At 40.2% G+C, this 15,662-nt stretch overlaps 1 protein-coding gene across 2 annotated transcripts in view; it reads left to right on the top strand.

The window, feature by feature from the left end:
- necab2 (N-terminal EF-hand calcium binding protein 2) overlaps positions 1 to 15,237 on the top strand; it is a 201,238-nt gene extending 186,001 nt beyond the window's left edge. For both annotated transcript variants that reach the window (XM_034684971.1, XM_034684970.1), the window contains 4 exons: positions 1,121 to 1,233; positions 10,599 to 10,676; positions 11,468 to 11,559; positions 14,901 to 15,237. In XM_034684971.1, coding sequence (XP_034540862.1) covers positions 1,121 to 1,233; positions 10,599 to 10,676; positions 11,468 to 11,559; positions 14,901 to 14,929 — 312 coding nt within the window. In that variant the 3' untranslated portion in view covers positions 14,930 to 15,237. The remainder of the gene's footprint in view (positions 1 to 1,120; positions 1,234 to 10,598; positions 10,677 to 11,467; positions 11,560 to 14,900) is intronic.
- The last annotated feature ends 425 nt before the right edge of the window (positions 15,238 to 15,662 follow it).

Below are 15,662 nucleotides of genomic sequence, written 5' to 3'. Positions count from 1 at the left end.
AAATAATACATGAGGGAGACCGGTCCGATGCATACTGAGAAATGCTCCCGAATCAGTACGACATGCTGAGTTTTGGCGTACTGCAGATTGTGCTCTTGTTCTCACACTACATACTGAATTTTGGCCAATACGTACCGCAAGCAAAGTAGGTGGTTTGGAAACAGCCTAAATACTAACGGACAACGAGACACAGGTGGAACTAATGAGGGTGCAATCAAACTGGAGGGAAACATGAGGACAGGAAGTAAAGTAAACCAGATACACAGGGGGCAAGAACTGCCAAATAGAACAGGAAACACTACAGACTAAACTAGAAACACACGTGAAAATACACACAACACAAGACGTGGGTCACTAAAACAATGAGGAAGACATAAAGTCAACTTATAAGTAACACAGAACACACACAGGGAGGAAACAAGACTGAAACACAATGAGGTACATCTAGAGAATAAAACAGGAAATTAATGACTGATTTCAAAACAGACTAAACAAAAGCAACTCATGCCAATAATTCACAAATGACTAAAAGTGTATCCCATCTTGCAAAAATGAATAGGACATGTAATTAATTTTTAAGTTTTTAACTATAAACAACATAAAAAGCATCATAAATTCATTTTACATTTCCATGTTTTTAATTGATGATAATGAGAGTTAAAGTTATTTCATGCGCCTAAAGTCAGAGGATCAGCAAAGGCAGAATTCTCTTTACAAAATATCACAGAGATCTGTTAATTAGTTGCAGAGATAATTCAGTTTGATCTAAAGTAACCGAGCTGCAGATAAACACAGCTTCCCCGAGAGAAGAGATCAAATGAAGCTTTTTCTTTATGTTCAGACATTTATAAATCATCTCTGTTGCCTGATATGACGGCTGACTGAACACACTGAAAGTTGTCCAAGAAGTGCGTCCATTTTCTACAAGATGTGTTTGAGGACGAGGTAAGTCTGAGCCATCAGAGGGTTCTGGGTTGAATAAAAGAAATGAAACCATTTCAGACTGAAACCCAGTTAAAAAAGTGAGGTGTTGTTAACCACTGACCTTTATATGTGCTTCTGTTCATGTGTATATTACCACTACAGAACTGATCCCCTCTCTGTCTCTCCGTCTCTGCAGTCCTTGTTGCTGATCCGTCAGGAGATGGTGGTTTCCCAGAAGAAGCTTGGCGACTTCTGTGAGGCTTTGAAGCAGTACCTGAAGAACGTCTCTACTCAAAGAGACTGCTTTCAGTAAGTCTCCTCTCTGCTCCACGTTTTCACTACCTCTGTTCTACTGCTGCTGCTGCTTCTGAGTGCAACACCACAATGATGTTAAATATTTAATGTTTTTTTCATTTTAAGTGTCAGGTCCTCTGTGTTGTCTCACTTTAGACTTCAGATATTTGCTCTTTATTCAGGCTTGTGTCCGTGCACAGCTCTCCTTTGAGTGGGCTTTACTCTAAAACATGAAATGAACTGCTGGAACTCTCTGGTGTTTTGTATTAGTGGGTAACTAATATCACGTCACATACACATTGCAGATAAAATAGTTCCTGTGATATTTTCTGCACGTATTATCAACCTCCTGGGCCTTTCCCTTTGAGTCTCTGGGTGCTGTGAATCAGCCTAATATCCTGAGTACAGATTCATATTCTGTGTATGCCCTTGGCAAGACTCAAGGGGTCTGCTGCATTCCCCCTGTTTGTTTTATAGTTTCTCACACCCTTTACTGCAGTCTGTAATTTCAGATCAAGAGTCTGACAGAGGCGCAATGGCGGAGGTACAGGTTCATATTTCAGAGAGGAGAGGAAACTTGCAAATATTCTATTCTTCCAGAGAAACATTTCAAGACAAGGGAACATTATTATTATTATTATTATTATTATTATTATTATTATTATTATTATTATTATTATTATTATTGTTATTATTCATGCAGTACATGTTATTTTGCCTCTTAGAGCAGCAGAAATAAACTTGCACACATCATCGATCATTAAACCAATCATTGAAGATCAGTCCAGCAGAGACAGAGGAGCACAGCATTTCCTCTGGTGGCTGTTTTAACAATTACTCTTCATTTAGTGTCTGGATCTCAAGCCTCTGAATGCTAAATGTTCACCCGCTATTTACTAACTGTGTATTTTCTGTTTGGTAGAGGACAGATAGTTTATCTTCATCACTAAAAGCAGCTGTTTGACTCTCAGTGCGGTGAGACTTAGAGTCCATCACTCAGAGTCCAGGCAGTGAAGTAAAACAATCATGAGAAATGTTAAAAAAAGGAACGGGGAACTGCAGAGTCTGTTTCATTTCTGTCAGCATTTGCTAATAAGTGTGAACTCTTTTAGATACAAGAAAATTTTTGATAAATCATAACTTAAAAACATATCAAACATAACAGCCTTGAAGTTGCAGCACTGAATATCTCTCTCTAGCACAATGCACATGAAATTATTTAATTCATTTGCCACAGACTGGAGGAAAACTTTATGCAAGAGACTCTATTCCAGTGAATGAGATACAAAAAACAAGGTTATTTTCTCTGGCTGTACTATGAATGCAGTACGCAGTAACTTCTGCATTCAGCATTTGAATGCAGTGTGTAATGTGACGGTTCTGTTTGATCTGTTCTGCAGGATGCTGGTTCAGGTGTCGCTGGCATCAGTGTAAAGTAAACAATGGCCAATCTCATAGCAAAACCACTTCTGATTTAAAAAGTTAGGAAGTGGTTTATATTGAATTTAATAATTTCCACAGAAATCAATCAATCTTTATTCATATAGCCCCAAATCCCAACTAGACCGTACTCTATGTTCTATTATTAACAAAGACCCAACATCAAGACAGGATCAGATCCAGTCCCATCTTACAGACAGGACTCAGTCTGATCTCATCTTAATCCACTATGAGCAGAGCACTTTGCAGCATTTAGCAAGTTACAGTGGCAAGGACAAACTTGCTTTAACAGGCAGAAACCTCCAGCAGGACCAGACTCATGTTAGACACACATCTGATGAGACCGTGTTGGAGAGATGGATGGAGATTAGAGAGAGATAAGACATTTACCTGTGAGATGTTTATCGCCTCTGTTATTACTGGAAGTTACAAGATTCACCTGAGTGTATTTCGCATTACTTCGCTGTAAAAGGAACGGACCGTTAAACGTCTGATACAACTCCAACACAGTAGGTGGCGACAAAGCAGCTAAAAACGTAGAGCCACCCGTCTGATATGGAAAAAAGAAGAAGTGAAATGTTAGCGCTGTGCATCATGGGAAACAGTACGTGAGGGAGACTGGTCCGCTGCATACTGAGACATGTTCCTGAATCAGAACGACATCAGGGTAGTTTTGGCATACTGCAGATTTTGCTCTTGTTCACATACTACATACTGAATTTAGGCCAAATCAGTAGTCAGATAGTATAGTAGGAGGTTTAGAAAACAGCCTTAGTTTGGGTGGAGATGTGTAACAGTGGGGTGTGAAGATGGGCAAAGCTGCTACAGCAGGTTGCTTTTCTACCTTTTGACCAAAGTGGTTGAATGCATACAAGGTCTCTGATAGTGCAAAGGCATTAGAACAAGATCTACAGAGCACTATGAATGATGTCTGCTTTTGCATGAAAAACACTGAAGAATGCAAAAGAAAAAATAAATCTCTTTACAAATGAGTTCCTAACCTCCATTTCAAGACAGTGCAAACATATCTTTAAAAAGTGTCAGCAGTCTGTGTCTTAGATCAGATGTGGTTCTTGAATCATCTGGATGAAAAGAGTTGGATAGAAGAACGAGCCATGTCATGCTGTTGGTCTTTTTGTTTAAAGGTGACATATCATGCAAAATTGACTTATTAATGGTTCTCTACCTGAAATATGTGTCCCTGGCATGTCTACAAACCCCCCGAGAATGAAAAAAATCCATTCTGCCCCTGTTCTGATTTCTCCACCTTTCTGTAAATGTGTGTGAAACGAGCCGTTTCAGACTTCCGTTTTTTGTTACGTAACAACAATATCCGGTCTGTCACGGAGTCAGAGCTCGGAGCTTGTTCAGCCCATAGACTGTATAAAATAATACTGAATCCCTCCTCCGTTTTTCATTAGCTGCACAAATGTGTGCTAACAAGGAGCTTAGGAGGGAGGCATGCTAGTTGTAGGCTGTCTTAATAAACACAAAGGTCGGTTTTACTCCCCACGTCTGCAGATTTGAAGATCTAGTGGATGATTTTTATTTACCATGGATAAGTGCTAGCGCTAGTTAGCATAGCTACATAGCTACATGTCGTAGCTGTAGCTGTGTAGCAAGACACACATTTACATACTGACAAATAAAACAACAAGAAACACTAAATCTGTGACCAATCCTTCAGAAAAGGTCCAGCTGCCTTTCTGGCAGAGGTCGGTTTTACTCCCCACGTCTGCAGATTTGAAGATCTAGTGGATGATTTTTATTTGTCATGGATAAGTGCTAGCGCTAATTAGCATAGCCACATAGCTACATGTTCATAGCTGTAGCTGTAGCTGTAGCTGTAGCTGTAGCTGTAGCTGTAGCTGTAGCTGTAGCTGTAGCTGTAGCTGTAGCTGTAGCTGTGTACCAAGACACACGTCTACATACTGATAAATAAAACAACAAGAAACACTAAATCTGTGACCAATCCTTCAGAAAGGTCCTGCTACATGCGCCTCTCCGTCAGGATCAGATTCTGGATCAGATTCAGAGGGTTGAAGTAACGTGATCTCTGAGCAGCCATATATATTCAGCCAACATGTAAACATTAGATCAACGTGCTGGAGAGACGAGGCACATCCACTTCCTGAGGGGGCGTGGTCAGAGAGAAAACAGAGTGTTCTGAGGAGGACTGAAGAAGAGGGATTTTCAGGCATGCCAAAATCTGATTTCAAAGTGTTTTTTTGAGCATAAACTTTAAAGACATGTTTTGGGGACTTCTTAGACCAATTTATATTGATGAAAAAAGTGTGATATGTCACCTTTAAGAACTAAGCACTAATGCTTCAGGCTTACACTTTTATAAAGAGTTGGTCACATGGTTTGCAGGGAACATGTCCTCACCCAGGCTCTTCAGAGAGAGGGAGGCTAAGTTAAGAAAGTTTAAATTGAACGTCTGACCTTTAAAAGTCTGTGATTTAAAACCTATTTTGCTGCCATAAAATTTCAGAGACTGGCTCCTGGATTACTTTCAGCTGACTTCAGCACTGTTTGTAACGACCTTTAACCTCTATTATAACTGCAGCACTGCTGTTTATCAAACTGTCAGATTGAGTGTGCGTGAAGTGAGATCAGGATGAAGTATACCAGGTGGAGTAACTGCCATGACAGAAGTTTTGACATTTGGATGAATTTCAGTAAATCTTCTCTTGGTTCAAGTTTCTCTTCAGTCCTCACTATCCGCTCATTCAGTCAAACTAATGTAATCTGTCTAACGTTGTGTCTATTAACAACTATTCACAAAGAAAACGACCAATTGGCCACGTTGTACTTTGAGTTTAGAGCAGATAAGGACATTTTCATACAACGATATTGCAACACAAAGTGATGCACATAGAAATAATAATAGTAGTTATAAAATATAATGAATTAAAAATACAAAAAAGACCCTCCCACACTAAGCCCCAGCCCTCAATCCATAAACAAGGTTAGGAACACAATATTAAAAAAAGGAGTTGCTCATGAGCTGTGGAAATGCTGTCATGATATCTTCATGAGGAAACACTGGAGGTAAAAATAAGATGTTCAAACTCAACACAGGAAATGAAACTCACCAAAATAAAAGACATTAATACAATACTAAAAAATTAAACCAGTAAAAGAAACTAAGATGCTACAGGATAAAATATTAGAATGCAGAGAGATGATCTGTAAAAACAACTGGAATAAGATGATAAAATCAAATTAATAACTAATGGAATAATGCACAATAAATTAATAAATTACAAATTTAAACTTAAAACTTAAATAAATAATATGTGTATCTATAATAATTTAAAATAAGACAGTACATGACTTTTAAGATAGACTTAAATTCAAACCAGATGTGTAAGTGAATCAGGTAAGATAGAATAAGACTGAGTTGAAGCGGGACTGAAAAGATAAGTCTTTAATTTGCTTTTAAAAATGTAAAAACATTTTAGCTTTCTAACACGCTAAGCTAACATGATGAATACGTTAAATATTGACTTTAAAGGCGTTAACTTTAAAGTGAAAATCCAGCTACATTTGATAATATCAAGCTTGGTCCATCCGTCTTTTCTCATAGATTAATAAAAACATGTGATGCACAAACTTTCACTGATTTTAAAAATCTTCTTCTAAGAAGTGACTGAGGCAGCTTCACCTCCTGCTGCTTCACTCTCTGAATAAAACCTATATTTAATAATTCACCTGAGGGTGATGAAAAGCACACAGAGGGGCCTTCAGGTGAAATACTACAGTCACTGAGATGATGCTTTTTTTATATCCGTTTGTTTTGAGCGTCATGTTTTCCACAGGATGGAGTGAACCCTGCTACTCTCTTACTTCTGATTGTGGTGATAGCACGGTGTATATCAGTATCCTGGGTGAATAATGCATGAGGAAGAAGCTTTGTTCATGGAGGAAGCCTGCTCATTACCTCTGAGGAGGATTGTCCCCCCCTGTGTGCCTTCTCCATCTCTCTCTCCCTCTCTCTTTGTATCAGTGAGTCTGTTCTCTCTCTCCGCTCCCACATTTAATCTTGTACAATCTAACTGTATAATACAGAGAGTTTATTTAGTCACTGCTTTCCCTGCTCATTATCTTTGGGGCGACTGTTTTATTACATAAACAAACACTTTATTGTATCCTTCAGCAGAGCTCGTATCATGTCTTTAACAGCCCTGTGAACGGTGCAGCAGCAGCCTAACCCCCTAGTGCCCTCCTCAGGAGCACACAGGAACTGCCCTGTGGACTGTGGAGGAGGAGGAGTGATTAGGCCTTATCTTCAGATTATCAATGTAATTGGTTATCAACATCTGATCTGACCCACTATGGTGAAACATCACAGTTTTACACTGAGAGTGTTTCAAACGGAGTCATCGTGAATCAGTTGTTGTTTTTTTATCAGGCTTTAGAATCCAGTTATTTCACTGACCCTTTTAATGCTGTATTGGCATTGTTTTTAAACATACACCTGTATTATAAGACCTTTGTAAAGTATCTCTCTTCACCTTACCATGCTCACTTTACTCCTGCTTTTCTCAGTGAGGCCAGCAACTGTTACAAATTTAATCAGCCAGCCCCGTCTCGCTCGAACTTGCTCAAGCAAAAACCAGAACAAGCAGGAACTTGCTTATAGAGCGAAAAACAAGTGTCGGAGCGACAGAGGCATTCAGAGGCTGTTAATGTATATAAACATTAAACACACAGTGTTACATGAACAAAGCTCCTAACTGCCTATATTTAACTCAGCGTGGAAACACATGGTACCTACTCGGCAGGATTATTGACAAGGCTGGCTCTGAAAAATGGATGTTCAGCTCCAGCTCACTAAGAGGCCACATTTAGAGGCAGTCTGAGAGCTTAACAAAGAGAGGCTATGATTGACTGAGAGGTCAACAGGCAGGGAAACTTCACTGTGCTGTATAAATGTTAATGAGACAAATCAATCAATCAATCAATCTTTATTTATAAAGTGGGAAATCCCAACAAATGTTCTCCTCAGACTCTTTCCAAACAGAGCAGGTCTAGACCGTACTCTATGTTCTATTATTAACAAAGACCCAACATCAAGACAGGATCAGATCCAGTCCCATCTTACAGACAGGACTCAGTCTGATCTCATCTTAATCCACCATGAGCAGAGCACTTTGCAGCATTTAGCAAGTTACAGTGGCAAGGACAAACTTCCTTTAACAGGCAGAAACCTCCAGCAGGACCAGACTCATGTTAGACACACATCTGCTGAGACCGTGTTGGAGAGAGGGATAGAGGGAGATGAAGAGAGAGAGAGATGATAGTGGTGAGATGGATAGTAGTAGTTGTTGCAGCTGGAGTCTGGCACGTTCACAGCAGCAGAGATCAAGTGGAACCTACGAGACAAGGGAGCTCAGGGACTCCAGAAAGGTCTATTGTTAGTAACTTTAATGGGACAGGAAGAGTTAAAGTAAGAGACAGGCAGACAGAGGAGTGAGAGGGAGAGACAGGATCCCAGTCTGTCAGTCCCCCCGGCAGACTAAGCCTATAGCAGCATAACTAAGAGCTGGTCCAAGCCTGATCCAGCTCTAACTATAAGCTTTATCAAAAAGGAAAGTAGAGAGGGTGTCTGCCTCCAGGACCCTGACTGGTAGATGATTCCAAAGGAGAGGGGCCTGATAACTGAAGGTTCTACCTCCCATACTACTATTAGAGACTTTAGGTACAATGAGCAGGCCTGCATGCTGGGAGTGTAGTGTTCTACCACTATGAAATATAAAAGACTTTTATAAAGGGGCATTTTGAATCAGTTTGTCATTAGAATATTTTTTTTTTGTGAAAAGTTTTTAGACACTTGTTATCTTGGCGCAAAGGACACATGCTACAGTGTGGCTGGGTTTCCTGCTCAGAGTCAGTTCAAATAAGTGTAAGCTTTAACAGGAGAGTCAGTTTGGAATTTGAGTTAATGTTAAAATATATTTATATTATTTATATGGTAACTATTTACATACAAGTTTATTAAAGTTATTATTTGTGTATTTATGATGTTGAATGTACTTCTGTGGTTCTCATTACATTTACCTGGAGCTCGGTCATCCTAGCCTCTCATTGGTTGGTTTTGTGACATGTGATTGAGTGACAAGGAAGTGTTGTTGTTATGCCGATCCAGTGTGGCTACAGTAAAGTGCTCTGGAGAAAGTTATAGGTCTCTATCCTGCTGTTTCTTATTAGTAGAGTGACCTAACTACCACACATCGAACCCTCACGTTATGTAAGTGAGTGATCCCAAAAGACAAACACAGGTCTGAAAAAGCTGAGAAACTAGAACAAGCTGGTGTGATGTGAAGTGTTTTTAAACTGTACCAAAAGAGAGTTTAAATGTTAGCATGCTGTAATTAAATGACTAACACAGTGGGGTTTACACACTATAGTTTGTCTTTAAATAACACACCAGTCTTTCTATAAGTCTCCGTAAAGGAGACTGGATTCAATAAACTCATGAACCTGAATGAATGTACAGTATATTGTCATTCTGCCCAGAGTTTGATGATGGAGCTCAGGCTTCCTGCTGCTCTCTCAGTGACGACTCTGAATGGAATAGTAAACAATGCTCTGCTGTTTTTAAACTTGCACAAAATAAATGAGCTGCATCAGGCAGAACCAAACATTTGCAAAAATGTATTTTCGGTGCTCTCAGAGAGCTCCGTGCTGCACAGTAAAAATTGCTTTGAGAATTGAAATGAAACTTTGTTTGTGATAAGAGGCACCCTGAGCATGCATAAATGCAACTGTGATTTCACGGTGAGAAAGTACGAGGATTACATTACCCCGCCTGATGTGCAGAAACACAACCTCAGCTCTCCCTTCAATGAGTCTACACACAGGAAATGACCCAACAGGGACAGGGGGAGCTAATGGACTAGGCCAGTCCAGTGAAAGTGGGTTTGCTCTGCCCTGTGCTAACTCCTTTAGAGACTCTAATTCAAACAAGGACAAACTTCCTTTAACAGGCAGAAACCTCCAGCAGGACCAGACTCATTTTAGACACACATCTGCTGAGACCGTGTTAGAGAGAGGGATAGAGGGAGATGAAGAGAGAGAGAGATGATAGTGGTGAGACGGATAGTAGTAGAAGCGGGAGACTTCAATGTCCTGTAAAAATGTTAATGATACATTCAATCAATCTTCTTTCTCATCCCAAACTCAATCCCAACAAATGTTCTCCTCAGACTCTTTCCAAACAGGGCAGGTCTAGACCGTATTCTATGTTCTATTATTAACAAAGACCCAACATCCAGACAGGATAAGATCCAGTCCCATCTTACAGACAGGACTCAGTCTGATCTCATCTTAATCCAGCCTCTGGCACGTCCACAGCAGCAGAGATCCAGAGGAACCTACGAGACAAGGGAGCTCAGGGACTCCAGAAAGGTCTATGGTTAGAGGAATTAAAGAGACAGGCAGACAGAGGAGAGAGAGGGAAAGATGTAGAAATATATTGTGTTGTTTTTTAAATCCAATGAGGTTAACATGTCTTATATATATATATATATTATATATATATTTCCAAGCTGTACACAGAGTCATTTCATCTTCAAACAAACTTTTCTTGAAAGCACAGTTTTGGTTGGGCAGTGCAGTCAGAGGGGAGATAAAGGTTGTTTGTGCCTGAAATGAAATAAAAGTTTAGGTTTTTTATTTCACTTTTTATTTATGTCCTAAAGTCTTAATGTAAACCAACTGATGTTTCTTCTCCTTTTTGTCTCCTCTCCATCACTGTTCCATTTTCCAATATCTCCTCCCTCCTCTGCTATCCCTAATGCCATCAATCTTTCATACATTTTCTCACCTTCTTCTTCCTCCACGATCCACTCACCATCCTGTCATCACTCTCACATCACATCACATCACTCACTTCACTTCACCCCTCCCGTTCTGTTCTGACCCTGCTCCAGTGTGACTGCTGTGCGTCTGCCCGACGGTTTATCCTTCGTGGTGTACGAGTTCTGGGATGGAGAGGAGGAGTGGAAAAGGTGAGTTTGGCACATCACATTTGGCTTTACGTCGTAGCAGCCTTACTATGATTCTGAAAAGCAGCCAAACCAACAGAGGCAGTGGAGGATCTGCCAATGCTGAGGAAGGACCTTTGCTGCAAAATGCTTCATCCAAAACGCTGATCTTTAAAAGTATCAAAAGTCCTCGCTGAGCGGGACCATCATTTTGCTTCTGAGGATGCCTTTGAGTCAGCACTCTGGGATCTGAGAAAGTTCTGTGTGTAAGCTGAGCATAGCTCTCTCCTGTCATTGTTTCATTGATTGGTGATCCCCAAATAAAAAGGGAACTCACTTCTCCTCCACCACTGTCTCGGGCTCTGTTGGAAGAATTCCTCCATCTACATTTAATTAGCCTCCTTCAGCCATTCACCAGCTCCAGACTTGCTGAACCTCTTAAATTGCGACAGGTCATCATGATTTAGTGATGGTGCTGGGCATGAGGAGAGGCTGCTGATGTAGCTGCCTGCTGATGTGAGTTTCTGCTCGACTGCTCGCAGCATCCCTCTGCCATTAATATTTCAACTTACAGTAGAGCTGGGGTGCCGCGCTGAGCGCTGGGACGCTGAGTGCTTGCAGGCGTATATGAGTTGCAGATACTAGCTTTTGTGTACATACATGCAATGTGTTAAACTTTGTGTGTGTGTGTGTGTGTGTGTGTGTGTGTGTGTGTGTGTGTGTGTGTGTGTGTGTGTGTGTGTGTGTGTGTGTGTGTGTGTGTGTGTGTGTGTGTGTGTAAACTCTCTCACCTTCTGACCCTCTTCTGATTTCAGGCACCTCCAGTCGGAGCCCAACAAAGCCTTTCAGCATGTGAAGGTGGACACACTGTGCCAGCCGGAGGCCATGTCCTCTGTAGCCGTGCCAGGTCAGTGGTGACAAAACAGCACAATACAACAAGAGCACCGAATGAGGAGTTTATTTTTTAATAAACCTGAGGAGCAGTCATACAGTGGTTTTAGATAAAAGGGTTTGTTGAATGTCATGAGGTTAAAAATGTAAGTGTTTGATTCAAAGTGTGAAGCTCTAAACTGTATGAACATAGCGGACCCTGCTTCTGTGATGTCACACGTTGGTTTGGTTAGTTTGACACATTAGACTTTTGGAGGCAGGCGTGTCAATATTTGGACAAAAGCTTAGACATAGATAGGGTTGCAAAGGGAAATGAAGCTGGGAAATTTTGGAAATATTCCAAATTGGAAACTTTCCATGTGAATTAACTGGGGATTGAGGGTAATTCAATGGAAAGGAATCATATCCAAGCATAAATATTTGTTTTGTTATAAGCAGACACCCAATGCAAAATAGAAATCATGTGTACTTCATGTGATGGAGGAATGCACAATGCATGTAGGGGGCGTGGTCTCAATAGCCCTGCAGTAAGCAGTGTGCTATGTGCATGTGATTGAGGAATAGCAGAGATATTCAACTGTACTTGCATGAAATCTGGTTGTTTTAGTCAGGATTATGCTAAAATATATTTTCCCCAACTATATTTAAGTTCCATATTAAGAGCCAACCTTCAATTCAGTAGATTCCTGGATTATTCCCGTTTATTCCCATAAATTCCCATTTATTCACATGGAATAAATCCCACATAGACAAGGTGAGCCTCAGGTCATCGATTTTATACGACCTACAAGTTTTCTACAGTTTATTTATGAACTGGCCAATCAGGGGGAAGACACCTGTGTTTCTGAGCAGAGTTTTTAATCTGTTTTGCAGTAAACAAACCAGAACAGATTGTACATTTTGGCAATCTAGCCCCTCAATTATAATCATCTCCAGTTGGAGAGGAAGCAGAGCACTGAATGAAACCAGCCTTCTGGCACTTGAGGACACACTGATATAAGACTCAGTCTTCTTCTGTAGATGGGACTGGATCTTATCTAATCTTGATGCTGGGTCTTTTTCAGTAATATAAACAGAGTATGGTTGTGGTGGCTATTTGACTCGGCCGTGGGTCACAGGGAGAGTGGATCGTGCACAGAATCCACAGATTGTAAATGTCCAGCCAACAGCGTGGTGTGTCTTTGGTGTTTTATTAAACAAAAAGGCTTCTTACAAACATCAGTAGTTTTTGTGCTCTCGCTTATCCAGATAAACATTCACCTTCCCCAGTGTCCACCCCTCCTATCTTACCTGCCCATCTATAAACATTACCAGTCAAAAGTTTGGACACACCTTCTCATTCAAGGGTTTGTATTTATTGTATTTATTGTAAACACTGTAGATTAATACTGAAGACATCAAAACTATGAAAGAACATATATGGAATTATTGAATGAACAAAAAAGTGTTTAACAAAGCAGAATATGTTTTATATTTTAGATTCTGTAAAGTAGCCCCCTTTTTCCTTCATGACAGCTTTGCACACTCTTGGTATTCTCTCAGTCTGCTTCGTGAAGTGGTCTCCTGGAATGGTTTTAATGAACATGAGCCTTGTCAAGAGTTCATTTGTAGAATGACTTGCCTTCTTAATGTGTTTGAGACCATCAGTTGTGTTCAGAGGTAGGGTTAGTACACAATAGATAGCCCTATTTGACTACTGTTGTAATCCAGATTATGACAAAACCAGATTATTTCATAGTTTTAATGTCTTCAGTATTAAACTACAATGTTGAAAATAAGTAAAATAAATAAAAACCATTGAAGGAGAAGGTGTGTCCAAACTTTTGACTGGTAGTGTACATGTCACCCGGTACAAAACTATCAACCTATCAGAGTGCTGAAATATACAATAAAACCTTGGGCATCTAACTTAATCGTACATTGACTGGAGGCTTGTGAATTGGAACTACATGAATAATGATTGATTGATTGATTGATTGATTGATTGATTGATTGATTGATTGATTGATTGATTGATTGATTGATTGATTGGTTGATTGATTGATTGATTGATTGATTGATTGATTGATTGATTGATTGATTGATTGATTGACTGATTGACTGATTGATTGATACTTCATTGTTCAGGACAGACAGTATGGCTGCCTGGATGGACCACATAACTTCCATCTGTACGATCCTTTTCTTGTGTCTAATAGGAGCTTTTAAATTAAGTAAAGCAAGATCCTAATCTAATGGAGTCCAGCTCATGTCTTTTAGATGAACAGTGTGATTGCATTGTTTGTAAAATACTGGAAAATATGTTTGGATGAGATCCTACAGTAGACTTAAAATAAAAACATGCAGCATGAATCCACATTAGACAAGATGAATGACTTCCTTGTGTTTTTAAAGTAAATGAAATATGATGATGAAGCATTTATTACATTTGTAGGTCTCAAGTGGTTCAGCTCATTAGCATTAGATTAAATGGCAGAACCGAATACGATGAGAGTAAATGAACAGAATAATAAATGTGTAGTAGTCTGGTATGATAGTCTCCTCGTGGCCTGGAGAAGCTGATAAGAGTTTAGTTTGAACCAAGCGGCAACCTCCGGTCTAAAAATATGAGTCCAATGCGGAAGTGTTAGAAGCTGCAGTTCATTCAAGATCCGCTTGAGGCTGGCTCCGGAAGTACCGGAAACCACATACACACCAATTCAAAGAAGACGATCTTTAAAGCAGAAATAAACATGTTTACAGCCTGGTTCAAAAAACGAGTGTAGTCTGGATAGCTCATTTCTCGATCGTCACACACTGTACGGGGGGTGAATTTTTTTTTTACGCAGCAATTTCGAAGATATTGAGATTACAAGTATTCTAATGAGAGGCACAGCTGACTTGATTGACAGGCTGGAACACTGTAGCTGTTAGATAGGAGGCTCAAAGCCCGCCTCTTTACATCACAATCACTCGACAGCAGCAATATGGCTCCTGCCAACAATTGGCCTCAAAACAGATCTTCAGAAACAGAAGGGTGACGTCACGGATACTATGTCCATATTATATACAGTCTATGGTTTGAACTGAAATGTGTAACGTCTGACTCTGAATGCTTCCTCTTCGCTCTGACGCAGACTGCTGTTTGTACTTTTACCTGAATAACGTATTTTTTTTCTCTCTCTCTCTCCTCATCCTGCCCTCTGCCTCTTCATCTTCACCCTCATCTCTCTCTGACATGCCAAACCTCTCCTCACCTCAACTCAATCTGTTTTTCTTCCTTTCCTGGCGTGTCCGTCTGTCTGCGGATCATTTTCTTTCTATTTCCATCTTTCTCCCCATCCTCTCTCTTGCTTTCATTATTCCCTCTGTTTGCAGCCGCCTGGTGCAGCGTGAACAGGGACTGAGCATGAAGATATTCAACAACACGCCAAGACTCCTGGACACTCCCCACTTCCTCTTCAGATCCCTCTCCAACCATAAACCTTTCCCCCGGCGATTCTACCCCTCCCATAGCCCCACACTGTCCCATCCCTCCTTTAGCCCTCACTTTCCTCAACTCTTTTTGTAAGTACATGTTTACACAGTACAAATGAATGGTGTGAACTGCATTGGAATTGAACAAACAGTGCATTTTACAAAGTGAGATGACTAAAATGTGTATCTCCGTATTGTAGTTTGCTGGATAAAATAAATGGATTCTGTCATGCTTAGACTTTAAGAAGCTTTGAACCACTGTATGGTGGAGTTTGTCATGTAGCAAGGACCATGGAGTTGAGTTTTCATGTAGCAGTTACTGTTTTGGGGTAGAGTATTTAGGAATGCAGCGTTTACTTTCACTTTAATAAGGTCGACTTTACAACAGGTAGCTCATCTTTCTTTCTGTCACTGTAGATGCTCATTCCACATTTGCGTCTGTGTAAAGTGTTCTGTTCATTTTGTTGTTTCTTTGGACATTATTCTCACATCAGCCATTTAAACAATCACATGTTCAGAGCATGAGGACTATCAACCTACCTAGTTGCTGGATTAGCTTGCAATCTCAGGAAAACCGAATGCTTGAATTTAGAATGAAGTTACGTTAGCACCCTAGCTCATGCTCAGAATCGCTCTGAGTTCCTAAAGTTAAGAAACACAGTG

This window comes from Notolabrus celidotus, chromosome 6 (assembly GCF_009762535.1).
Source record: "Notolabrus celidotus isolate fNotCel1 chromosome 6, fNotCel1.pri, whole genome shotgun sequence".
Lineage (NCBI taxonomy): Eukaryota > Metazoa > Chordata > Actinopteri > Labriformes > Labridae > Notolabrus > Notolabrus celidotus.
The sequence above is the reverse complement of the archived record's forward strand: the minus strand, read 5'-3'. Positions and strand labels throughout refer to the sequence as shown.